We start from the raw sequence: 25,108 nt of genomic DNA on the forward strand, positions 1-25,108 counted from the left end.
ACGTTGCCTCTTTATCCACTCATGTTTTCTCAAACACAGAATTTTACCATCTTCTGTAACACCATCCCTTAGGAGGCAAAAGAAATCTTGGATTTTTTCTGGTTGCCTAAAAATCTCCATGCTATTCCTGCACTGACCCAGCTACCCTACAACCGCACAGGCTTAGGTGAAGCAGTGGAAGCACAGGGCTAACAACAGGCACTGGGAGTTCATTTGTAGCTTGGCAAGGACAGTTTTGTCTGCAAAACACCACACTGGTGTTTCAGCAGTCAGAGAACATGGAGAGTCGAGCTCTGTCATGATGAGTATTCCTGCACGACTCCAGTTCACATAGAATCATAGAATAGTTCGGGTTGGAAAGGACCTCAAGATCATCCAGTTCCAACCCCCCTGCCATGGGCAGGGACACCTCACACTAAACCATCCCACCCAAGGCTTCATCCAACCTGGCCTTGAACACCGCCAGGGATGGAGCACTCACAACCTCCCTGGGCAACCCATTCCAGTGTCTCACCACCCTAACAGGAAAGAATTTCCTCCTTCTATCCAACCTAAACTTCCCCTGTTTAAGTTTTAGCTCGTTACCCCTTGTCCTGTCACTACAGTCATGTTGCTTCTCTCACCTGCTTCCTCAGCCTCTTGCCCCCAGGAGTTTAATGCTCACAGCTGTATTTTTGGAAGCACTAGGGCAGCTTCTGCTTCCTAAAAGCATTGTTTTAGGAGTATCCTTGAGGTGATAGATAGCTCTGTCTGTTCTGGCAATTCTGGACAGCCAGCCCGCTTCCTACCCTTGGGAAACCATAAATGACGAGTCAGGGCTTTGCCTGCATACACTCCTAGAATCACAGCACAGTTAGGGTTGGAAAGGACCTGAAGATCACCCAGTTCCAACGCTAGAGTGTCAGCAGCTCGCTCACAAAACGGATTTTTGTCTTTATTCATGTGTGTCTAACACCACAACTTGGAAGGCTGCTTCAGAGAGAGTGAGTCTTGTGTAGTGAAGCCTGCACTTTGGCGTTACTAGGTAATAACCAAGCAGCTGGCTAACTCATGTTTTGTGACCCCCCCCCCCCCGGTGATTTTGGCCTGGCTTCTCAAAGGGATTCAATTTTCCTTTAGAAATGGCAGGAGAATGTTCTGCATGCTAACATGGAGCCAGTGCTGCCGCGAGACAGATGGAGCTGGGACAAACGGCACATTGATTTTGATCTTTACAAGAAGCCACCTGAGCTCTTCATTACAGCAGCCCCCCCGACTGGTAATGGATCTGTTAGAATTAACTAATCACAAAGCTTTTAACTTGAACCTCTGACATCTGGTCCCAAAGCTGTCAGTTCTGCCATCAAGGAAGGCGGTTTGAATGCAAAGAGGTGTAGCAAGGAGATCCGGGTGCTGCATAATTTTGGTACTCTAACAAATGAAGCTTCTTAGGGTGTAGGACCTTGGCCCATACTCTAATATTACCCCTCCATTTGCCCAACTTCTTAGCCTTAGTTTCTTTGTGTGTAGTCAAGTATGTCAGGGAGGTGTAGATCCTTCTGCGCAGAGCTTCATCTGCAGATCTGCCTCCTCTTTGTACAGCTTGCTATCAACAGCGTTGGTTGCCCACGTCAGACCTCACAGGCTGGAGGCATGCAGAGGGGCCTGGGATGAGCCTGTTAAACCAGCACACCTCACAGCAGTCAGTGTGCCTGGGTAAGGGGTCAGTGTGTAACTCCTGGCCTCCCACAAACAGTGACAGAGTTGTATTTATTTCATCATGAAACAGTATTTTTAAAGGTGTCCATGTTTCTCTTTGCCCAGAACCAACCAAGATTCATATTTACAAGCAGAAAACAATAGGTTTATTGTGGTTGCTAGAATCTTTCATCTTTTATAGCCCTGTAACTTGCAGAACACTCGCTTAGTGCAGTTCTGAGCAGTCTTTTGGACTTTTGGAAGCAGTCAGGATTAATTCCATATTCACCTGTGTTTTATGGAGCCTACAGGACAGTGAATTATCTTTCCTGTGGCACTAACCATTATTCCAACACCTGTATCACTTCTTCTAACAAAAACCTTGTGAGAAGGTGATTGTTTGCAATAGAGGCTTTTAGCCCACTTTTTATTTTAAACAGTCCAAACCTCCCTTTCCCATCCTCCTGGTTTCTGTTGCCTTGTTTCTCTTTCACAGCCTCTTGTTGGCCTTGTGAAGAGGCCACTCGGGTATCATTTGACGGGAGCAAGCTGGGCGCTCGCCGGCACCCCACAGCAGCCAGGTTGCACACGCGTGGGCCACGAGGCAGGTTGCAGCTGCAGAACCTGCTGAACGGTCAACCTCTGAAGCTGCCATTCAGGAAGGTAGGACCAATGTGGCAGGTGAGGGGTAACTGTCTCTGGACTGACCCCAGCAGCAGCCGTCCCACGCTCTGTAGGAGGCAGAGGACGTGTGACACTCTTCGTCAGCACAATACAGTTGGAAGTAAAAACGTGTGTTAAAACTGGTGTTGATAGCACTGCTTAACTCAGTCTTACAAAGCTCTTTCTTAGGAGAACAATTCGGCCTGGGCACACAATGATTTTTCTTCCCCAGTTCTTTGCTTCAATGCTTAGAGATGATGGAGGAAGAGGCAAAATTTCTGTTCAGTTCATTCCTTGCCTGTCCATGTGCAGTGGGTGAGACAAGAACAACTTTTGGCCAGCTCGCTTAGCAGCTCTAAAACAAATTGTCACATCCCCTAATGAAATGGAGGGGTTGAGGCACACGTAGACTCCATGCCAGATGTTTCACCACGCATTCCCCTTATTGCCATGGTGCTCTATAGGCTTACCGAGCCTTGTGCCTCTTGGTGCAAGACTCCCCAGGGCCACCCCAGTTTGCAAGACAAAAGGATCTGTGCTCATCAATGTGAAGAGCTGCATGGGTGGCCTGTCCCTGGCTGCTCTTTTATTGGCTGAACCTCTGTGCTTGCATCTAAATGACTGCCCCAGGCGCTGAGCATGCTTTTAAAGCTGATTTTGCTCAAAGGGGCTGAAGCTTCCTGTTAGCTGCAAATGCCCTAGAAAAACAAACGCAGGAATTAGGAGGCTGTTGGTAACAAAATCAGAGTTGAACTTTCGACCTCTCAGAGCTGACGAATCACTTCATCCACTGTCGGTGGTGCTACGCCATGCCAGGTTAACTGATGCCAGTGAGTGGGCATAGGATGATGGTGTAAACTTCTACCACATGGGTCGTGTACATTCAACTTCATCTGGATCTACAGGTGCATTCCCAGCATCTGGCCAACAATAGATCATCTCTGCAGTGACTGATTCCCTCACAGGCTGGATGCCTTTCTCTAGTGTGGTCCATTTGGCCAAACAACTCATAACATCGTCCTTGTACGGAAACCTTCCTTTCACAGCTGCCAAGAGCCGCTGTGAGGGGCTTTGTTTCTGAAGCGCTCCGCAGGTCCGGCTCTCAGGGCACCGGCACCGGAGCTGGAGCACCAGGGGCTTGGGCTGGGGAGCGTGCCTGTAGGGGCAGCGCCCTGGGGCTCCCTTCTGTAACACGGGAGGGTGCCGCAGCTCTGGGGATCCCATGGATTTAGAAGGGGACTGGACCTGGGGGCCCCCGAGCGCCCCGTGCAGACACCCCGCACCGGGGCTCCCCCGGCTGAGCACCCTCCCGTGTGCTGCCTTCTCCCCACAGCGCACCCCAGACCTGCTGGCAGCGGACAGCCAGCCCCGGGAGCCCCAGGGCGGGGGGCAGAGCATCACCAGCGGCTTTGTGCCAGCTCCGATGGGCAGCACAGCCTCAGGTGCAGCAGGGACGTCGCCCTCAGCACAACAGGGAGCAGAAGGTGTCTGAAGCAGATTCCAGGTAAGACAGCCCAGTGGGTACAACTGGCAGCCGTGGGCCCAGGTCGCTTTAGGTGGGCTGTGTCAGAGGGTTACAGTGCCCAGGCATTACAATGGCACGTTACTACGTCTTAGGGTGTATCCCAGGGAAACAAACCACATCATAGAGAACAACCCGGTGTTCCTGCAAGGTCTCCCTTTCAAATCCAGACTCCAGAATTAAGGAATTAGGTTTGCCACTGGTACAGACTGGCCCTGGGGGTCCCTGCGTACAAATTACCTACATGTTCACAGGCTGAGCTGGTTGCCGCTGACGCTTCAGCCTTGTGCCTGGCCTTGCGCAGGAGAGGGGAGGCTGCAGCATTCGTAACCTGAGGAACTAAGTCTGATGTCTTGAAGAGCGATTTTCACTTTTCCAGTTTAACTGCCAGAAACGTGCAGATGTTTCATGGTTTTGGACGTTCTAAACGAATTAAACTGTATCAGACAGCACAGGTAGCACTAACGGGAACAGAACAGTGTGGAGTGCTTTAACTGGTGTTTTGTTCTTTACTGTGGGAGATCATTTCTGGCCTTTATTTTGCTGTCACACCATCAACTCGTCCAAGGTACCGCATGTGTTCAATTGCTCCGTTCTTGCAGCAGTGTAATCTTTCAGCATCCCCCACAAGACATAAATCACACTGAACAGGGTCAGCCTCTGGCCCTTTGAGTGTCAACGTCTGAAACGCTGATTCATGAGCTCCTGTGGTGACCTTGGTGTTTCAGGGGCTGCGCTTGAGTTTTGCCATCTCACAGCTGGCCTCTGTCTTCCAAAGGCAAAGTAGGGCTGCAGTTGGAAGCGAGCAGGATGCTGGCAACAAACTCCCTGCCTGGATCATGGCTCAGGGCCAGCACCCTGCCAGCAAACGTGGCCAGAGCCCACAGCAGCCTTGAACTGCTGCAGCACTGGGAGACCCAAAGCCCTGGTTCAAATGGTGCTTCCCTGAGAGTTGCGCAGCAACAAGACTGAAGTGACACCGTCCCGGGGACTGATCCCAGTGGTGAGCTCCTCAGACAGTGATGTTACAGCTTTAACTGAAAACTGCAACTCTCTTTATTAGGAGTTTTAGATAGAGAGAGATAAAACTTCGCCTGAGAGTCCCTTTTTTCTGGCCAGTGAATAACTGCCACCGTTGGAAGTGTAACCAGACACAACTGACCTTGCTGGGCTACTTCAGGAGGCTGAGCTCTGGTAGTGGGTTAGTGAAAGGGTAGAAGAAAAAAGAAGTGTAACCTGGCATCAAAGCTGAACAATGCTCATAAAAAATCTCTTGTTTTGCGTGAGGCTTTTTAAACAAAGATTTAATATAATAATTTAATTTATATTTTAATATAATAATTTAACTTTTATTTTAATATAATAATTTATATTTTAATATAAATAACCCCCAATTGTTGGTTTTAAAAACCAAAGCAAAGGGGGCAGTGCAGGCTGAAGGCCAAGGCCAGAGCATGGAGGGTGCTGATTAAATACAAGGAAGCCCCTTTAAGTGGGAGCTCAGTGGGACAGCACAGCCCCCTCCTCAGGGACACTCGACTTCCCTGGACTCCCCTGAGCACTGGGGCTGGTGCTGGTGCCCGCAGGGTGCTTGGCAGGACAAGTGTGGCCCCTCCAGGGCTCTCTAAAGGTCAGCGGGTCGTTGATACAAGCTTAAAACACCACGCAGTCCCTTCCCTGGGAAAACACAGCTCACCCGCGGAACCTCTGCTCTCTTCACTTAGCTCCAAGGAAGCAGCCACACACTGACACCTAACAAGGTAACTCGGATTTACATAAAACTGCTTTATTTATCCTCTTTATATAAAGCTGTGTTTAGAAATTGTATTTTACGCTGTTAGACACAGTTCCATTTGGTAAACTCATGAAATAGTTATTTCTAAGGTGTCAGAAGCTTGAACTGCAGAAAATAACTCCCAGATACACACTCAGCAGCATCTGCTGGCAGGAGGGGATCAGAAGGTCCTGTCCAGCGGGTGGGAGCACGTGTAGGCTCTCTTCTCCAGGATGTGCTTTGCAGCTTTCTTGATGCAGTCATCCAGATTTTCATCTGCATCTGAGGAGAACCAGAAGGAAAAGCTGCCTCAGGTGCTATAAAAGGCTTTTCTAAGTTCCTTTCCAAAAGGCTTTTACAATAGAAATGGAGCAGCTGCCCTCAGTGCCATGAAATGAATTAGCTTCCAGAGAAGACTGATTACTGCAGACTGAGTCTCACAGAGCCAGACCAGTCCTGCTCAATACATCACCAGATCAGTCCAGTACCTCATCGATATCTACTATTTCCTTAACAAGAGCATTGGCTACTCACAGATTCTATATTCCTGCCCACAGCTGGAAAAAAAAAAATCACTGCAGTTTGTTCGATGTATTAAACGAAGACTCTTTTCTCATCTGGTTCCAGTTCTGTTCATCTGAATTAAAAGCAGAGCAGAACTACTCTGCTGGTCACATCAAACACACACCCCCCTACTTTTAATTAGAGTCTGTGAAAGCTGTAAGAGTATGAAATTACTGCATTTTGTAAGAGTATAAAAATGACTGGATTTTACAGAACTTACATTTTTCTAATTGAGCCATGGTGTAATTATTCTTGAAATACGCTTCTGTGCAGAAGATGTTGGTGAGAAGCACCTGTGAAACAGCAACACTCCGGTGAACACTGGGGACTGACCTGCACGAACGCAGCCACGTGGTAACCCAGAGTCACCCGAATTTCTGCACAGCTGCATTCGGAGGCTGTGGTTCTGCCTCCCGGCAGCGCTGCCCTGCGAGCCAGCCGCGGGTGCTCAAACAGGGCTTTGCTTTCTCCCCACAGGTGCTGAGGGCCAGAGCTGGGACGGCCCCTTCGCTCCACAGGGACCAGAAGAGAGTTTTGGTAACAAGTCCAGGAGGGGCCCGCCCCCGCCAGTGAAGACGAAGGTGAATCGGTTTGGGTTTGTCTAACACTGAACTGTATCGTTGCTGTTACCATAAAACTTCAAATACAATCACTTGTGTCAAACTCTCCCTTCACTGTCAATGAATTAATTGACAAAATACCGTTATTGTTACGTGTTACTGTTGATGCATGACTGTATGGAAAGAACTGCATGGTAGCAACAGGTTTAGGAGACCATGCAGACTTGTACTTCGCTCATGAACACGTGTGTATGTGTTCAGCTACTTTCAACACCCAGATAGCGAGTGGAGCACTGAGAGGCAACTGCTGTGGTTACTGCACCCCTGCACCAACCAGGTCAGAAGCACTCTGGTGCACTGCCTTACAGAGAGTCTGCTGTGGGAGATATAAATCCTTAACAAATGTAGAGAGCACGCCGAAGCGTGATGAAAGCCACGTGTCACTGAGGCTTTGCAGCGCTGCAGAAATCAGGATGCAGGCCTGGCTGGGTTGGAGCTCTCGTAGGGGAGCATCACGCTCCTGCACGTGAGGCCCAGCACCTCTTGATAAAAAACATGTCGGGAGGCGGAATGGGAACAGACCCTGGCTGTGAAGCTCCAGCCACAGAACGGGTGTGACTGATCCTGGAGGGTACCCACCTCATGGTCATGGTTTCTCAGACCGATGCTGATGGACCGGCTGGCTCTGGAAATAGCTGCTGTCATTGCATATAGATTAATAACTATATCTGCCACTCTCTTCAGGACCAGCTGCTCCTCCACGATCGTCTACAGAAGTGATTAGTAGTTGGTTGTCAATTTAAAAACTTAACCAAACACTTTTTTCACACTCTGTACTTAGGGTCACACTTATTCAGCACAGACAGGTTCTCCCCTAAGGCAGAAAGCTTTGGATTAACTGTGCTCTGCCTTGTAACAGCCCCTTGGCTGCAGCCAGCCCTGAAACTGCTGTGCTTGAAACCACCTGGTAAATGCCCAAGTCACTGAAATTTAGGTACTAAATATATAAACCTGTTCAAAAAATGCATGAGGTGAAGTGGAAGGTGGTGGGGCCTGGTCTGAGAAGCGTTCTCAGCACACATCAGCGTCACAGAATTGAAAATCCAAGGTGTTCCAAACTCAGTGCTGCTGTAGCTCCACCCTCTGCAGGGTGTTACTACAGGTGTGTTTGCTGTACATCATGGCTGACCAGTTCAAAACCTGCTGGAACAGCTCTTGCTTTGGGAAAGGGGCAGTGGGTCCCAGTGACTGCCACAGCCCCTGGGCAGGCTCACTGGGTTTGTGCCTACAGGTGGAGAAAACAACTAACGCAGCAAGATCGGTGGAGTTTGGTTTTTGTTTTAAATGTAAGGTGTTCATCACGTTATGTAAAGGAAGTCCTGGTTCCTGCCATACACAGAGTCCACTGAAGATTCTAGTGAGGCTTCTCTGGTTGAGGATAAGCTATTCAATAACAAAGATAACAGAAAAAGTAACGGTTACCTTGCCAAACCTACTGAGCAGGCCTCTCACGGTCGTGCCAAAATAGTAAACGTTTTCTTCAAGTTTCTTGCCACTCTCCTATAAAACGAAACAGAAAATACAACAATTTGAGTAGGTTTCTGAGGGCAAACCAAGCACACCCGCACCCCCTTACACTGGATGTCCAGCCACGACAGGCGTTCCCCAGGGAACCCCTGAGGAGCAGGAGTTGCTCTGGGGCTGCCCGGATGAGCTCCCTAAAAGGAATGGGATTATAAAATGTTGATTCTTTTCCAAGGGGAAAAACCCCACTGGTCAGATGCACCCCTGGTGTCCTGAAGCCCAACTAACACTCACGCACAGCAAACCTCACTCTAGAGTGCTGCAGGTTATGAGAACCCTGAAAATCGAGTTTATGTGGCAGTACTGTGTGAAGTCACCAACAGGGTCCAATCCTGGAACTACGTTGGAGGAAAACGTCCAGTGTCATATTTGGCTGGGCTTGTTCAGCCTGGAGAAGAGAAGACTCCAGGGAGACCTTAGAGCAGCTCCAGTGCCTAAAGGGGCTGCAGGAAACCTGGAGAGGGGCTTTGGACAAGGGCCTGTAGGGACAGGCCAAGGGGAATGGCTTGAACCTGCCCGAGGGGAGACTGAGCTGAGCTCTTAGGCAGAAGCTCTTCCCTGTGAGGGTGCTGAGGCGCTAGGTTAGAACTAGATGAACCTTCAAATTCCTTTCCAACTCAACCCTCTATGCTGATCCTTGCAATACGACTGCAAGTGGGTCTGGAGCTAGAGGACATTCCGCTTCAGTGTGCAGCTGGGTCAGAACTGCTGCAGTTCAGACAATTCCCCATGGCGCACTGCAGCTTATGGGATATGGACCTGAAGGAGATTCCACACTGTTCAGGTTCCTCATGGGAAGGGCACAGTACGAGCAAGTCCCAACAAATCCTCGTACCCGTGTGCCTGAAATGGCTGTGTGGGGAAGGGGGGGAGCAGAGATACAGCACAGGAACAACCACCATGTTACAGCTTTTCAGATCACTGACATGCCAGGAGAAACAAACCTTCTCTCTTTGTTTTGTATTAACAGAACATTCATCATAAAAAGATGCAATGAGTGCTCCAGTATGTACAGAAAAGTTTCACCTAAGAATTGCTGTGAACCTCTTACTGGTAAACAGGAAAAAAATCCTGTGTTTTGTAACTGAGCTGATTATGAAGGGCAGCAACAGACCATTACAAAGCCTTTCGTATGTGAAGGCTCAAATGGATTATTAAATTGGATATAAACCTGGAATTGTTATAAATACAGACTTAGAGTACTCTTCATTTTACCTTGGTGTGTCCCCACAGTATCTCGGTCCTTATCCCTGTGAAATGGTATAAACATCAGCTTCTGTTTGTGCCTCACCCTGTCCCTATGCACCCGCTGTGTTCGGCACAAACAGGACATCTGGATGTGACAGCAGCGCAGGGAATCGCTGCACGTCCCAGTGTGCTCCGGGAGCTGTGTCCCCCTCACCTGCAGGCTGGGATGCACCACTCCACGGTCACCCACGAGCCCGAAATCCACTTTTCTGCCCATCGTGTCCCGTAATTTGTTCAGGAACTCGCCCAGGGCCACTCCCACGTTGCCTTTCCTGATCTCCCTGCAGGGCCGGGTACAGGACAACTGTTAAAGGCCATTAGTTTGTGGAGGGTCAGAAAATGACACTCAGTGCTTCCCCCAAACACCTGCACATTGCCTCAGAATCATCAGATCTTCTGCTCCATTTCACTATGAACAGTTACACAGCCTCAGAAGTGCACAGCAAGGGTCACACTCGGCTCCTCTCACAACTACAATAAACTCCAGAGCCAGTGCATGGACTTGGGATGTACAACCCAGCTGGCTGGGCAATAAACATGAAGTTACACAATTTTAATGACTGGTCTCATAAGAAAGGATTTTATGCAAGTCCAATCGGGACAAGATCCCTAAATCTATAAAACAGGCAAAACCAAACCCCCCCAACCCGTAACACTGAAGTACCATTTCAGGCAGATAATACACTGGAAAACATTGCAGGGGCTTTCCTACAGTTTCCTCTCTTGGCTATAATTGAACAGTTAAAAGAGTCTGATCAATTTATTAGAACCATTAGCAATAAATGAGAACCTACTTAATTCTGTCAGTCAGGATTTTGCCCGCGTACTGCATCCCCGTCAACGCAATGTACATGCGCAGGATTTCGTTTGTTCCCTGTAACAAACAGCACAACGTGGCATCAGTCTAACATGCAAAGTGGTTTTAACAGATCTACATCAGCTCTGCTTCAATTCTATTTGCTTTCTGCCCCCTAATCCTGCTCACGATGTCTCAGTAACTTGAGCTGTGCTTTTCCCTGAGATGCTCTAAAATGCATCTGGACTGAACATTACAGTCGTATCATATACTCAAAATTATGTGGCATTCTGAAGAACAGTTCTTCAGTTAACGATAAAGTTCCCAATATCAATGAGTGTTTCCCAGGCAGGTCTGTTTTTATCAGTCTTCCTCTTCTGTTGTGCTAATATTAAAACGTCACCCTTCGTCTGTCCACAGCTGTTTGCCACTTTGCTTTATCTCAATCACAAATTCTGATTCTATTTCACTGCAAAGTCTCATTATTAAACATGTGTGCACCACAATGAAAAAGAAACCAGACTAAATGCATCTGGAATAAAAAGTAAATGCTGCATTGCTCTGGTAAAGGAACACATAAATATAGTTGTGGAACTGCACAATATGCCTGTTTGAAAGCAAATGCAGACCAAGAAATTGAGATTATACCATAGGAGCTGATGTCTGAGTAAAGGGATTGTATGACTGATTAATATTGATGGCTGAAGAACACAGACGGCTGGTCACACGCGAGAAAGCACCCCAGGTTAGAAAGCTCTCCTCACACTGGATTCTGATTTTAGTGGTTAGAACATCTGCCAGGTAAAACCCTGTATACTATTGTCAGCAAACCCAGTCTATTGCTACTTGCCTCAAAAATGAGGAGTATCCTGGTATCTCTGAGGTACCGCTCATAGGGGTAATCTTTCATATAGCCAAGGCCTCCAAGGATTTGCAGTGCTTCACTTACACAAGTCCAGGCACCTTCAGAACTGAACACCTGCGGTGGGACAGGAGTCTCATCACTATGCTACTCAATACACAGAGAATACAATCCCAGACTGGTTTGTGTTGAAGGGACCCTAAAGCTCATCCAGTTCCAACCCCTGCCATGGGCAGGGACACCTTCCACCAGAGCAGGTTGCTCCAAGCCCCTGTGTCCAACCTGGCCTTGAGCACTGCCAGGGATGGGGCAGATACAACTGAGGTGTGGAATCAACAGTACGTGGGATGTAAAGAAAACAGTGATGTCTGTTGTTTCACCTCACTGAGGTTTTTGTATCCCATGTCTAAATGCAATACCTGAATCTCTCAGCAACTTGGAACGTCAACTGAACAACATGAAAGGTGTTTGCTTGTGTTCACCTACAGCCATAGCAAGCCTTTTCAATAAGATGAATTACCTTGACTATGGCTGCCTCCATGGAGCAGTCTGTAAAGCCTGGCCTGTCCATCATTCCTGCAGTGAGGTAAGCCATACTCTCCATTATATATGCTTTCACAGCCATAATACAGAACTTCTCCTGTCAAATAGCAACGAATCATACAAGAATCATACAGTAATTCAGGTGCAAAGGCGACCGTCAAGCCTGAAACTTAAACATACAAATACTGCAGTTGTGCTCTTAAAGACATTACCAAATACTAATAAAAAGTACTGCTGCAAAACAATAATGGGAAGCCTAAAAACATTACCTTCATTCATTACATTTATCATTCCAGACATTTAAAAGATCAGTGGCCAGAGGTCTGCACTTGATGCTACACAAACTCAATACCTCTGGCAATTTCCCTAACCCAGTACAGCCAAAGGAACAACCCCCCACAATCTACGTCCTTGCACTCAGTCAGTACAAGGCACAGAGCTTCTTTATTACCTGAATTAGTCCAAAGTCGCTCAGTTTCTTATTGAACTGTTTCCTGGTACAGGCATACTCTGCTGTCAGTTCTTCAAAAAGAAAACAAGAAATCCCTCTCAGCACTGCAGCAGTGACAGAGCCCTGCTGGTGCCTGACAGTGACACGGCTACCTTGGGAAGAACACCCTCAGAACAGCGGAGCTGGTCGAGCCCAGGGACACTGTGCCAATGGCTTTGAAACAAGCATCTGAGGTGTGAACCTGTGCTCCTGGTGAAGAGTAAAGGGAAGGCACCTTACTTATGTATGAGTTTTATTGCTCATCGATGACTTTAGAGGGACTTCTGTTACTGTTTGGGGTAACTACTGGTAGAAACCAATTTTGTTACTTAGAACTGTGTACAAGCTTTGAGCCAGTTACTCAAGTGGGTGGTTCTACAGGAGACTGCACCTTGTAAACGCAACAGCATACAGGCTATTCTCTTAGTGAGAACACCTCAGGAAAATTAAAAGAGCAGCACTAACCTTCCACTGTATGACCTGAAAAAACTTTGGTGTTAAAACACTGTAAAGCCAGGCTTTTAATAAAAAAATAACAGTATTCTAGTGCTTTAAGGAAGCCAAAGCATGTTATGACTGACAACGCAGCCATGTTGTTACGATCAAAAGCCGTGTTACCATTCAGAGTTACATCTGCTCTATACCTCAGGCGAAGCAGTTTCTGCAGGGACTCAGCAATGCAGAACGCGGAATGTACCCACCTATCAGCTTTTTGATCATGCCAGCAGAGCCACTACCCATGCTGAACCTTCCACTGTTTAGGATATTCATGGCAACCTGTGAAGTAAATGAATGGAGTTGAGGCAATGCTGCTGCCACAGAACTTCCCCTGAGGCTACGAGGGTCACTGCTCTCCTGCTTCGTGTTTCCTGAAGCAGTGATTTCCTGGATTTCACTCATCACCAGAAGCCACTTCGTACCCTGGGACACAACTGACACCCACCCTTGTATTGGTAAGTACAGCATTCAGCACCCAGCAGTAATGCTTCAACACCAGGCTTTAAGGTGACCTACTACATCCCGTTTCACATTTGAAATGGTTTTCAGTGATTCAAACTGCATTAAGGCAAAACATAGATAAAAATGTATTGAACTGCAACTAGACAAGACATCCAAACCAGAGAGGACTGCTCAAGTTCAGCAGATGAAGAAGAAAACAGAATACTGTTTCATGTGGGTACACAGCAGCCGGGGAAGGTCTCCTCCAACCTTTTAAAGCTTACCTTAAATCCTCCTCCGACTTCTCCAATTACATTCTCTATTGGCACTTTTGTGTTTTCAAAATGCACTTCACAGGCTGAAACAGAGTTAACAGCTGTGAATTACTACACAGACATACTTAAAGACATTCAGGAACATAATCTACCGGTTTTGTAACAAGAAGTACAGCTTTCCTAATGCACTGTTTATGACACATTACATACGCTTCAGCAAAGAAGTTAGAATTTGGGAAAAGATGGTAGTTTACATGAATTACTGATGTAAAAGATTCAAAATACACTTCATGTACATTGTGTAACCAGGGAACAATAGTTTTGTCTCTGTTTTCTGGGACTGATGCAGCTGTCAAGTCCAAATGCTAGATGGTGAAAACCTATAACCCCCAGTGAGCTCAAGACGAGCCGATGAAACCCACTGCTAGATTAAAGCCACTCAGTTACCGAATATTTCAAGTAATTTCTCTCCCTGCAGAGGCAGGGAAGCATTCCCACACGCAGAACACACCACCACAATCTGGACTTCTAACTTCAGACCCTGCATTAGGAAGGACTCACAGGAGAAGCTGGGAAAAGGAACAGGGAACTTACACTGCTATATGGGATAGATACTGATGTACCTCTGAATTCGGAGGATCTAAACACATGAGAACATTAAAATATCAACCGGTTTCTGTGAACAATTTTAAGCGATTCTTACTGTTGGATCCCCGGATGCCCAACTTATCCTCAGGTTTCCCATGGGTGACTCCACCAAAATCCCGCTCTACGATGAAAGCAGTAATTTTGTCTTTCAATTGTCCATCTTTATCAACAACCTCAGTCCTCGCAAACACAGTGAAGATATTAGCAATGCCACCGTTCGATATCCAAACCTGTTTTGAGAGAGGAAAGTTGCACTAGAATACACCTGTTCTCATTCTGGAGCACTGCTGTTAAGTGTTTCCTAACAGACCAGCAAAGAACAGAGTGGTGAAAAATTGCTGCCTCTTCCCTTACATTCTAATGAGTGTTCTGCTGCTGGGTGTGCCTTTTGTGAACACATGTCCAAGGAAGGCTGACCACAGAACAGCAGGTTCAGAGCAAGTATAAAAATAGGCAGTGATACTGATTAATGAATTAGGTTAAAATCCACGGAGCGTTTCCTCCAGACTGTTCCTTGCCATTGTTTCTTTCAGCAGAAATGTTCCAAGCAGCCCCACTTCCAATTCAGCGCCAAGTTTTCTTTCCAAAACACCTACAAAATCTGGCATAAAGAATGACAGGGGAATTGTGGGTTTAGGTTTCTTTCAGCCTGTGGTGTCACAAAGGGGGCTAACTAACTACTCGAGTTATTTAACTGACCTCCCTGAAGCTGGACACCGTGAGCTGGGGATACAGAGAAGGAACACAGGCTTTTCACACCTTTCCTGCCAACAGTTTAGTGCAGGTTATTCCCCAAAGTGTGGCTTTTCCAGCCTCTGTAGCCCAAACCCAACACAGGTTGTCTTTTGACAGGGTTATTCTTCACTAGCTTGGAAAACTTGGAATTGTGCTGCAGCTGCCAAGTTGACTTAGCAAAACCAACTGACGGCAGTGCTGCTTCCTACAGCCATGCAACAAACCCCTGTGCTGATCCTGTCTGTGAGTGCATAGAACCATAGAATGTTCTGAGTTGGAAGGGACCTTAAAGCTCATCCAGCTCCAACCCCTGCCACGGGCAGGGACCCCTTCCACTGGAGCAGCTTGCTCCAAGCCCTGTGTCCAACCTGGCCTTGAGCACTGCCAGGGATGGGGCAGCCACAGCTTCTCTGGGCACCCTGTGCCAGCGCCTCAGCACCCTCACAGTAAAGAACTTCTTCCTTGGATACCTTGGAGCCATTTAATAAGAAGTGCTTCCCATCTTCACTGAGGGTTGCTCTTGTTTGGATGGACGCAGCATCACTTCCACTAAAAACCAAACAAGTTATTAATGTTACAGAAATAAACATGCTTTTAAAAACCAAAACTGTATCTTTTCCCTCTTCCCATCCTTCAAAAAATAATGTTTGCAGTTATACTGAATAGCAGCATATGAATATTAGTTTATAGCTAGCAAGGAAACAGGAGCGTCAACAGCTCTAAAGAAACCTACTTCAGTGACCCAAGGGGACATTTCTGCTAGTATGAGGTATTGCTCTTGCACCTTGACCAGAATGTTCAGGATCCCAAGCAAGCAGCTGTTTTGAGCTACACCCTGAGCTACGTGAGCGTACAATGGAACTGTCATCCTAAAGCACAAGCATGAAATGTCTGAGTTGTCTTTAAAAATGCGCACCCTGGTTTTACATCCATGTGAAAAGCAGCTCCACAGAACTGAAAACCAAACACTTGACAGGCTGTGAGTGCGCACCTCGGGCACATCAAATACCTTCTACAGGAGCAAAACCAGCAGGTGAATTACAACAAAGCAGTAAGAACTTTACATGCTGTGATTAAAAGTTCACTCCCTCTCGAGTCACCACCTCAGTACGTAATGTACCAAACAGCACATCACCTGCACCTTGAAAGAAGTTTCCTCTTTCACAACCTCAAATGCCACCATGGCTCACTGCGGGCTTTCAGCCAAAGACAGCTGTTAGGTTCTTGGAAGAGCCAGATCTCGGCTAGTATTTCAACACAGACTGGCTGCTTCTGGGGCACCAGAACTACAGTCTCCAAGAGACTGAAGTTGAAGTTACTAAGACCAGCAATCTTTCTAAATAACACTGGGCTAAAGACGCTTGAAGACTTCCAGAACATGGTCAGCCCTTGCTACTCAGCTGCATGTTACTTCCAACTCCCTTCCATGGATCATTTTGTCAAAGTAACTGCTAGTTTCAATTCTACCTGCAAGTGAGGCGGCTTTCACAGGGTCAAAGCCCAGCTTAGGAGTCTTGAATAAAACCCATCACTGGTGGCTGGCAGGAATCTACATCACAGCAACGTGGCAAACAGCAAGTACATCAAAAGCTCACTGAAAGCTGTTCTAGCAGACAAGAATTCGGGAAAGACAGTTTCAAGCTATAGTTCTGTGTGGATGAGCAAGATTCAGCCTCTAACATCCAATTGGTCTCGGCCCTTCGATCAGTTCCCTTTACAGCCACATACTAAACTATGTGCCTAGGTGATTTTAAAAGTGTACCTCTTCTGCATAAACAGAGTTTGCAACATCAGCAACACTCAGTGAATTCATGTAATAAAGGTAACTTTGCCTTTGAAGTGGAGGTGCTTTCCTAAACTAAGGAAAAACCAAAATGTCTTCACATTATTTCTGGCAGCTCCCTCAATACCGGCTTTTATAATTCTGAAAAATAATGGAAAGCTTCCTAGAACAGTTATAAATAACAGCACGCCATTTCTAACCTAGCACAAAGTAGCCTTTCAATTCAGATTCAGTAATGCCAGACTAAGTGGACCAATTCCTGGGATGGTCAGTCATTTCATGGAAAACTGCTATAACCAGCACATCGGGGAAGGAGGAATTACATGATCTGAAGTGTATTTATAAAAAACACCACCACCACAAAACGCTCACCAAAACAAAACCCCTGACCTATAGGGCAGTGCCACAAGCACCAAATAATAAAGATTTAATATATTAACCAATCATGGTAATGAAGATGGAAGTAATGAATAATAAATAACCAACAAATGGTGTTTTGGTGCTTTCCGAAGCTTTTGTGGTTACCAAGACAGTACCTTCCAGGCTCAGTGAGACAAAAAGCTGCAATGTGCTCCCCAGATGCCAGTCTAGGCAGGTACTTTGCTTTTTGTTCATCAGTGCCAGCAATGAGGATTCCCTGCAGAAAGAAGAAATAGAAAACTCCTCAGCATCAACCTGTGTAAAAAGAAATGAAACGGAAAAGCTTCCCTAAGTTCAGGAAGCTTAATTTGCAGATTCTATGGCATAACAAGAGACAGTTTAATACAGGGTGGACACAGTTATTTATCAGACATTAAGATGTGTCACAGCTACACCACACAGCTCTTCAAGTGCCCATAGGAAACAGCTTCCTGCTAGGACTGCCCTCTAGGATGGGTTTCACTGATCTTATGCTTTAAGTGAAGACTGAAACTGTTGCTCTGAAAGGCACCGACAGTTCTTCCTTCACAATGCATCAGACCTTCACTAATACCAATGTGCTTTTATTTTAATAACCCCAGAGGCAGCATTTTCAAAGCTCATCCCAGAACACAACACACGATTTACTCAGGTTCCAAATTCTTTCATTACACAGCATTCCACAAGTTTGTGAGAGTGCACTTCCCTGATCTGTTCAGCTTGTGCACAGCAGGTTTCTTACAAAGGACAGTCAAAATACAAAACCAGATGACAAAGCCACGTAATTTTTTCTTGTTATAATGAAGCTACTGCTATTTCAAGCTTCAGGCTCCTACCATCCATCCACCACTAAAGCTAAATACCCAAGGCTGTATTACAGGAGTTTGAAATCCACAGTCTTGCTATAGTACAGCGGTCTTGGAGAAGTTTTCTCCTCTAAGCTCCCCAGTCTGCAGCCTCACTCAGCCAAAATGCAGCCTCCTGAGTCCTCGGCATGGCTCTCCCACCTCCCCATAATTTTAGCCCCCCAGTATTTTATTTCTTTCAATATTTATTCTAACTACTTGTATCTATTTGGCTCAATCAAAAAAAACCTTGGCATCACTTCAGGTACCTTTTCACAGAATTATCATCTCGGCGTTTCCTGGACTAACAGTGTCCTCATGTACTTCACACCCAGCCCTTACACTGCATGAAAGCCTTGCACTGAGCCACTGGCAGAGGGTGCTGGGGCACCAACAATCAGAACGTTCCACCTGAGCGAGGCTTCAGAGTACTTCTTATTTGCTACACCCCCAACTCCACACAGAAACAAATTTCGCCTCACCTCCCCTATGCATGTTGTGTAGAACTACTTAACATGAGAGCACAGCGTTACCTTAAGCCCAATGGCTTGATGAGCTGCCAGAGTAACTGCGATGGATCCATCTAAAGAAGTGATTTCTCCCAGACGTGCGTACATGGTGTTTGACAGACCAAGGCCACCTGCAATGTTTTATTCTAAGTAGATACCTTGCGATTTAACTTGCCCCTTCCCCAAAACATCTTTTTCAAATGCAGAAACATGACAAATGTAACTGTTAACTGGAGAGCGTCTTAGTGCAGACAGGATGTAGTGTCCACAAACACAGGATAGAGAACAACCCTTCAAAAATGTCCTCCATCAGAAAATGTGAGCGTATCAAGAAACAAACTTGCCACCAGCACATCCTTTACGGAGGAATTTTGTCATCTGCTGCTGTACCCACAGAAATTATTTGTATGAAGCTTAGAAAGAACAGAAGATAAATCAAAGCTGCATCTGCATGAGCCTAATGTTCCTGAATTTTATGTTCTCAGGACTACAAGTCCTGCTCCCTATAATTCCAGAGTATTTTATATGTTACTGCTGAATAAACAACTTTAAGACTGTCTTTTATCCAGGTTATAATTCTCTGCTTGGGACAGTGGTCACAAGTGAGAACAATGAATACTGTATTTCAGCAGGTGTCTCTCCAGTCCCACTGTTTTATTCACACTGAATAAATACAAGAACAATTAATCCACATCACTGCCTCTTATACCCTCTCCCTTCTGAGCATGCTCATCTCAATTAAAGCTCCTCCCACCTATACACTCTTACTTCTTTTCCCCTTCCGGACTGGGGCTGGGCTCAGGAGTTACCTTGGAGACTACTAATGATGTGCACGCTAATTCCACTGGTGCCCACGTTAAAGAGTCTTTATTCCATCATTTACATGAGCTTCATTTTCCCTATTAATGCTCTGCATTTTAATGCTGCCGGCAAATATGCCACTATGAAAAAATAACCATTACGAAAAATCCCATGCAATGCAGTAAGCACTGGGTATGTGTGGCTGAAGAGTTTTAAAATGCAAGGAGTACCAGCAACAAAAATACAGCAGAGCGGGTTCCAACTACAGAAACTGGGAAATAACCTCATTAGAAGCACACTAGTTACGGCGCAGGAAGAAGTAGCTTGTTTGTACAAGGGGACTGCTTTCCATCTTCTGGGGTTTATAAACTGGAAGCTGAGAGAATATTATTTCAGAAGCTTGAAACCAATACAAAATCGAAACAACACTAACATTTTACTGAAGTGTGATTTCAAAGTCAAACACATTGCCTTTGAGAGTCTTTAAAAAGAGTGAGTGGGAAAATGAGTGGGAAACTCACTTCTGCTTAATCAATAGGAAGTTACACTTCCAATGTCATGATGCTTCCCAACACTCTGCTTTGAGTTCTGTCTGTGTTCTCTGCTTCCAACACCTCCATTCAGTGGACACTAACCTCCTGCCTTCTTCCAATGTACTTCTTAACTCCTAAACACCTCTCTCTCTTTGTATGGGTTCAGGTGCTCTGTCCAGATCTTCCTCCTCCCAAGACACTAGTCTTAAGAGAAAAGTGGAGAGAGCTTGAAACCTCTTTTCTAACTTACTCTCGCATCGTATTTCATGAATACCATGAAAGACATCTAATACCATTTCTAATGCACTTCAAAAGCATTCATTAACAATTAATTAATCAACAGCAATCACATCATGTTACTGTACATGCCAGTTTTCCAACATACTTTAATGATTTTGTATATAAACACTTCACTTCAAGAACTGAAATCAGCGCAGCCTGGCAGCACTAGTTATGTTGCCTAATTCAACAGAAAAGGTTTAGTAAAAAATGCTATGAAAAATGTGATTTTACTTTGGCACCATGCAAATACTGAACTATGTCTCCAGCTTGCTGTAGTAGTACTGTAATCACTGAAAAAAAATGTATTGTTTCCCACTATTCTCTTAAAAAACTCAAGTATCTTCCCCACTGAGACTATGTTTTTTACAGCCGGTCAAGCAGTTCTGTCCTCCTCTGAGCTGCTTCCTTTGAAGTCTCCTTCTTTTATAATAGAAAATGACAATGCAATGATCTAAGTTCTTCAGAAATTTCATGTAAAGTATCAGGGTCAACCCCCATTCTTATTTTATGCTTAAGACCAACATTTTCTTGAAAATTCCTTTGCAAGTTTAAGTATTAATCCACTGAAGAACTATTGTCTCTGGTCTCAGTTGGCACTATAATGTCCTTTAACACATGAACTTTCTGTTCTGCATTGCATAAGAAAGATTTTATACAAAAGCCTTACTTTTAATAAACATTGTACTTTTACACTGCTATATGGTCAAACACATATCTATCTGCCAATGACACGTGACAGCTTTGATGGATCAGTTCCATGACCAGGTCCACTGGAGTTTGGACCCAGTACAATTTTAGGAATCATCAACAAGACCTGCAAAATCCTATGCCAAGAGGAATTCACACCATCTAAGAGCAGTTATCTAACTCTGGCACCCAAGGCAGGAGCACACGGAGCTCCCCCCACAGCCACCTGACATCCATGGTGCCCACATCCCTGGTAAATGGGGAGGAAGACTCAGCTCCTGATTATAGTCAAATGCCTACACATGGAATAGTACAGACACAGCTTGCAAGACCCAAAAGTGCAATACTTCATACAGACTACCGGGTTATTCTTTTGTGATCACTTACCATACTCCTCTGGAATCTGCATGCCAAAGAGACCCAAGTCCTTCAGTCCTTTCAGAGTTTCAGGTGGGATTTTTGCATCTCGATCAATCTTCCTCGAGTCCACTACAAATACAGAAGGTTTTATAATTTAAAACTGTGTTTCTTTGTGCAGGAAAAAAACCCTCTGAGGCTGCAGAGCTCTCCAGTCAGAGCCAAGGTCACTGTGCTCTGAGCCAGCAGCACTATGATCTCCAACCCAACTAGCAGCCCGAGAGCCCAGCGCTGAGAGAGGGCTGCTGCTGCATCACACCCCTCCCTGCTCTCATTTTCCTCTGGTCTTCTGAAGCACCTTTAGAAAAGACACAGGGCTTGTTGCACCACAGCCGTTCTGCCCACCCCTACCTTCACAAGAACCACTCCTCCTAGCTTCACCCTGAGTTACCAACTGCCCTGTTCGCCCTCCTCCCTGTCTGGCTGGAAAAGGCTCTGACAACGTCAAACTGGCTGTTTTTAGCCTTTTGATGGCAGTCACACGGGCAAGTCCTAAGCACTGGAGAGGGAATGCCCAATTCTGTTTCTAGAAAGCAATGCTCCACTTAAGTAGCCCACCTTATTACACCATCAAAGTCAAAATACAGAACCAACTGCAAGGTCCCAAGAATACTGTGTGAAGTCACAACACATGCAGGACTTGGAAGTGGGAGAGATCAGTTTATTATTTGATATTCTCAAACATGCCTGTATGTACAGGTTGTGCATATCTGTGTTAGCTGATTCCATGACTGGAATAGCGAAGTGTTACCAGGATTTTCTACCTGAACTATGTCTAGGTCATGGAAAAAGAAAATGACATAAATGCGTTAGTCACAAAACCCTTTTTCTTCTGAGTTATTTGAATTCTTAGGGATTAAAAGAGCTGTTCTGTCCTGTGGCAGTGAAATCAGAATCACATGAAGCAGCTCAGGAAGGCTACAAGCTGCAGCAAAAGGAACAAAAGCTGTCTGTCCAAAAAGTACCCAAAAAGAAGCAATGGGGCTTCCCTAAGAAACCTCACATTCACCCCAGTCAAAGGATGCTGTAACTCCTGTATGGGACAGAGCAGTGGGAGGCAACTGAACATTCTGATGCTCTTCTAGGAGAAGATATTCAGGAAGAAAACTGTATTAAAGAATTAAAGAACTACAAAAGAATTCTTGTTTCTCGGGCTACACAGTGCCAGATAGACATTTGTGTTCTACCATCAGCTGCTCTGGGGAGAGAAAGGTGGATTTTTACCTTTTCTTCCACTACGGCCACACAGACGTATCCATGGTGTCTTGAGGAGCTGAATTTCCTTACCCAGTGCCAATCAAACCAAGTTTCTAACTGTGTGAGGCTGCCCTCCTAACTTATTCTTACCACACCTGTAAGTTACCTTGAATAATGTAACATTTACCTACTAAAATTCAGAAGTAGTTGGGAATTCAAACAAAGATGAGCAATTTCCACCTTCCGTTAAGACTCTATAATTTGACATTTTTATTCCTCATTTAAATATCAGGGTTTTTTACTCTGTTTTGAAGATTTATGTCTTCTCATCAATACCCAAATACTCCATATATAAAAGCCGTAAATGAGCACGTCTAGAGAACCAGCAGCAGGATGTGACTAGCAATAAATGCATAAAATAACATAAATATTTTAGATATAATAACTTTATTCAACTGTCATAGTTAACTCATTTTTAATCACTAAAAAAGAAGAATAAGAAACCAATAACTATACCTTCTTCATTGAAGAATTTTTCCACAGGTCCTACAAACTGGTTCATCTCCGCTAGTTCTTCATTGCTGATTTCTGGAAAAGGGAAAACTTCTTCCTAAAATAAGAAGCAAATTATTATTTTTTTTTTTTTTTTAAGAGAAAAAAAAGCATGACTCATGGAATTGAAATAAAGATCAAGAACGGACTTTTCAAATGCCAGGCTCTAAAACACATGAAAATTACGAACTGCGGAAAATGTTCAGAAAGAGCCTTATCTGATGAATTCCACAGTACTCAACTCCACTACATATTACAACCAAATCAGAATGTACTAGCAGAAATCAGGAAGATCAGGGAGGAACAGAGATTTTTAAGAGCTATGAGGACGCTGATTCATCCACCAGGAATTCTGTCAACACAATCCCACTTGCAGATTAAAATAAAAGTAGTTAATTTTCATTTATATTGGAATCAATTTACTGTTGCACTGTTTCCAACGCTCACCCCATAAACACAGCACATGGTTAACGTCACCAGTACAAAGGTTAGGGAGCCCCACACTGCTCTTTATCAGCACCTGGGAGTTTGGTCATACACTGAAGTGGCATGACCAGACAGGCTTGAATAAGTAAACCCAAACAACTCACACAAGTAAACGCTACCTGAGTTTCTGCTTCTAATTTTTATCATCCTTCCCCTTTTAAATAGAAGAATCTACCTCTGCCCAAACAGAACTGTTCAGGGTAAGCTGAAGAACTGTGTCAGCTCCAAAATCCATGACCCAGTAAATGCTACAGCTTTCCAGCAAACTGTTGTATTGAGATTTGAGGGGGGAGAAAAAGGCATACGAAAGGGGTTCAGTGTGATGGAGTCTGACTGCCAACTGTCAAGGCTTTACTTGACAAGCTTTTGGAAGATGTTACTGCTCAACCCATTTGAGTTACTCCTTCTTTCAATTTATGTAGCCCTGCAATCTCTGACGAATGCACACTCCAAACCCCAGATTAACAAGTACTGTTTTAATACAGCGTTCACCTCAAATTGGTAACTGCTCTGTTCAGTGGCATCTCAAGACACAATAAGAAATCCAGTCTTTCCTGCAAAGAATTGTAAACACAACCTTCCATAAAGTCTTGTTCCTTGAAGTAAGGAGAGGATAAATTGACCTAAATTTTGTGCAATGCAGTTTTTCAAAGCCCAGGGCCCAGTTTCAGACACCTGTGTTTCTGCAGGGAACTTGCTAGGCTTCCTAGGACAGATGACTGTGGTTTAGCCGGCTGTACTTGAGCATTTAGAATTACACCACGCACTTGTGTGCTCCAGGCTTGGGGAAGAGCGGCTGGAAACTGCTCATGGGAAGGGAGCTGGGGGAGCTGATTGATGGAGCTGAGCATGAGCAGCTTGTGCCCAGGCAGCCAAGCGGCCACCAGCGTCCTGGCCTGGATCAGCACCAGTGCGGCAGCAGGGCCAGGGCAGGGATTGTGCCCCTGCACTGGGCACTGGTGAGGCTGCACCTCGATTCCTGGGTTCAGCTCTGGGCCCCTCATCCCAAGAGAGACATTGAGGGGCTGGAGCGGGGCCAGAGAAGGGCAGCGGAGCTGGTGCAGGGCCTGGAGCCCAAGTGTGATGGGGAAGGACTGAGGGACCTGGGGGGTTCAGATGGAGAAGAGAAGGCTCAGGGGGGACCTGATGGCTCCCTACAAGTGCCTGACAGGAGGATGGAGCCAGGAGGGGCTGGGCTCTGCTCCCAAGGAACAAGGGATGGGACAAGAGGAACCGGCCTCAAGCTGCACCAGGGCAGGTTCAGATGGAGCTGAGGAACAATTCCTGCCCCAGAGGGTGCTCAGCATTGGAACAGGCTGCCCAGGGCAGGGCTGCGGGCACCGGCCCCGCACGCGGTGCAGGCGCGCGGCCTGGGCACACGGGCCGCGCCCCGCCCCGCCCCGCCGCGCCCCGCTCACCTTGCGCACGGCGCCCACGAACAGCTCCTTGGCGAACGCGCGCCGCGGCGCACACGTGAGCAGCCCGCGCGCGGGCAGCGCGAGCGCCGCGGGTCCCGGCAGGGCGGCGCGCAGCGCGCGCAGCAACCGCGCGCTCATGGCGGCACCGCCGGCGCCGGGCACGGGACTCCCCTCCCTCCGCCCTCCTTCCCGGCAGCCCCCGCGGGCCCCGCCCCCGCCGCGCTGGGCTCCGCCCTCAGAGCCCGGCTGCGGGCGGGGGGTACCGGGGTGCCGGCTGCGCATGCGCAGGGTGCGCAGCGCCGGGGCGGGCGGAGCCGCG

At 46.3% G+C, this 25,108-nt stretch overlaps 2 protein-coding genes across 2 annotated transcripts in view; one reads left to right on the forward strand and one right to left on the reverse strand.

The window, feature by feature from the left end:
- CFAP92 (cilia and flagella associated protein 92 (putative)) overlaps positions 1 to 6,852 on the forward strand; it is a 40,926-nt gene extending 34,074 nt beyond the window's left edge. Inside the window, exons 15-18 of the mRNA XM_065687881.1 lie at positions 1,120 to 1,258; positions 2,174 to 2,340; positions 3,674 to 3,844; positions 6,678 to 6,852. Coding sequence (XP_065543953.1) covers positions 1,120 to 1,258; positions 2,174 to 2,340; positions 3,674 to 3,832 — 465 coding nt within the window. The 3' untranslated portion in view covers positions 3,833 to 3,844; positions 6,678 to 6,852. The remainder of the gene's footprint in view (positions 1 to 1,119; positions 1,259 to 2,173; positions 2,341 to 3,673; positions 3,845 to 6,677) is intronic.
- ACAD9 (acyl-CoA dehydrogenase family member 9) lies at positions 5,628 to 24,906 on the reverse strand. The gene is made up of 18 exons (XM_065687896.1): positions 24,790 to 24,906; positions 22,850 to 22,943; positions 21,107 to 21,208; positions 18,441 to 18,547; positions 17,200 to 17,300; positions 15,351 to 15,429; positions 14,201 to 14,375; positions 13,507 to 13,580; positions 12,985 to 13,060; positions 12,245 to 12,315; positions 11,771 to 11,890; positions 11,239 to 11,367; positions 10,387 to 10,466; positions 9,747 to 9,873; positions 8,243 to 8,320; positions 7,400 to 7,528; positions 6,421 to 6,493; positions 5,628 to 5,918 (listed from the first exon to the last, which is right to left on the reverse strand). The coding sequence occupies exons 2-18, from the start codon at positions 22,893 to 22,895 to the stop codon at positions 5,818 to 5,820; spliced, it is 1,668 nt and encodes a 555-aa protein (XP_065543968.1). The 5' UTR covers positions 22,896 to 22,943; positions 24,790 to 24,906; the 3' UTR covers positions 5,628 to 5,817.
- Between the last annotated feature and the right edge of the window lie 202 nt (positions 24,907 to 25,108).

The sequence above is a fragment of the Lathamus discolor genome, chromosome 7 (assembly GCF_037157495.1).
Source record: "Lathamus discolor isolate bLatDis1 chromosome 7, bLatDis1.hap1, whole genome shotgun sequence".
NCBI classification, from domain to species: Eukaryota; Metazoa; Chordata; class Aves; order Psittaciformes; family Psittacidae; genus Lathamus; species Lathamus discolor.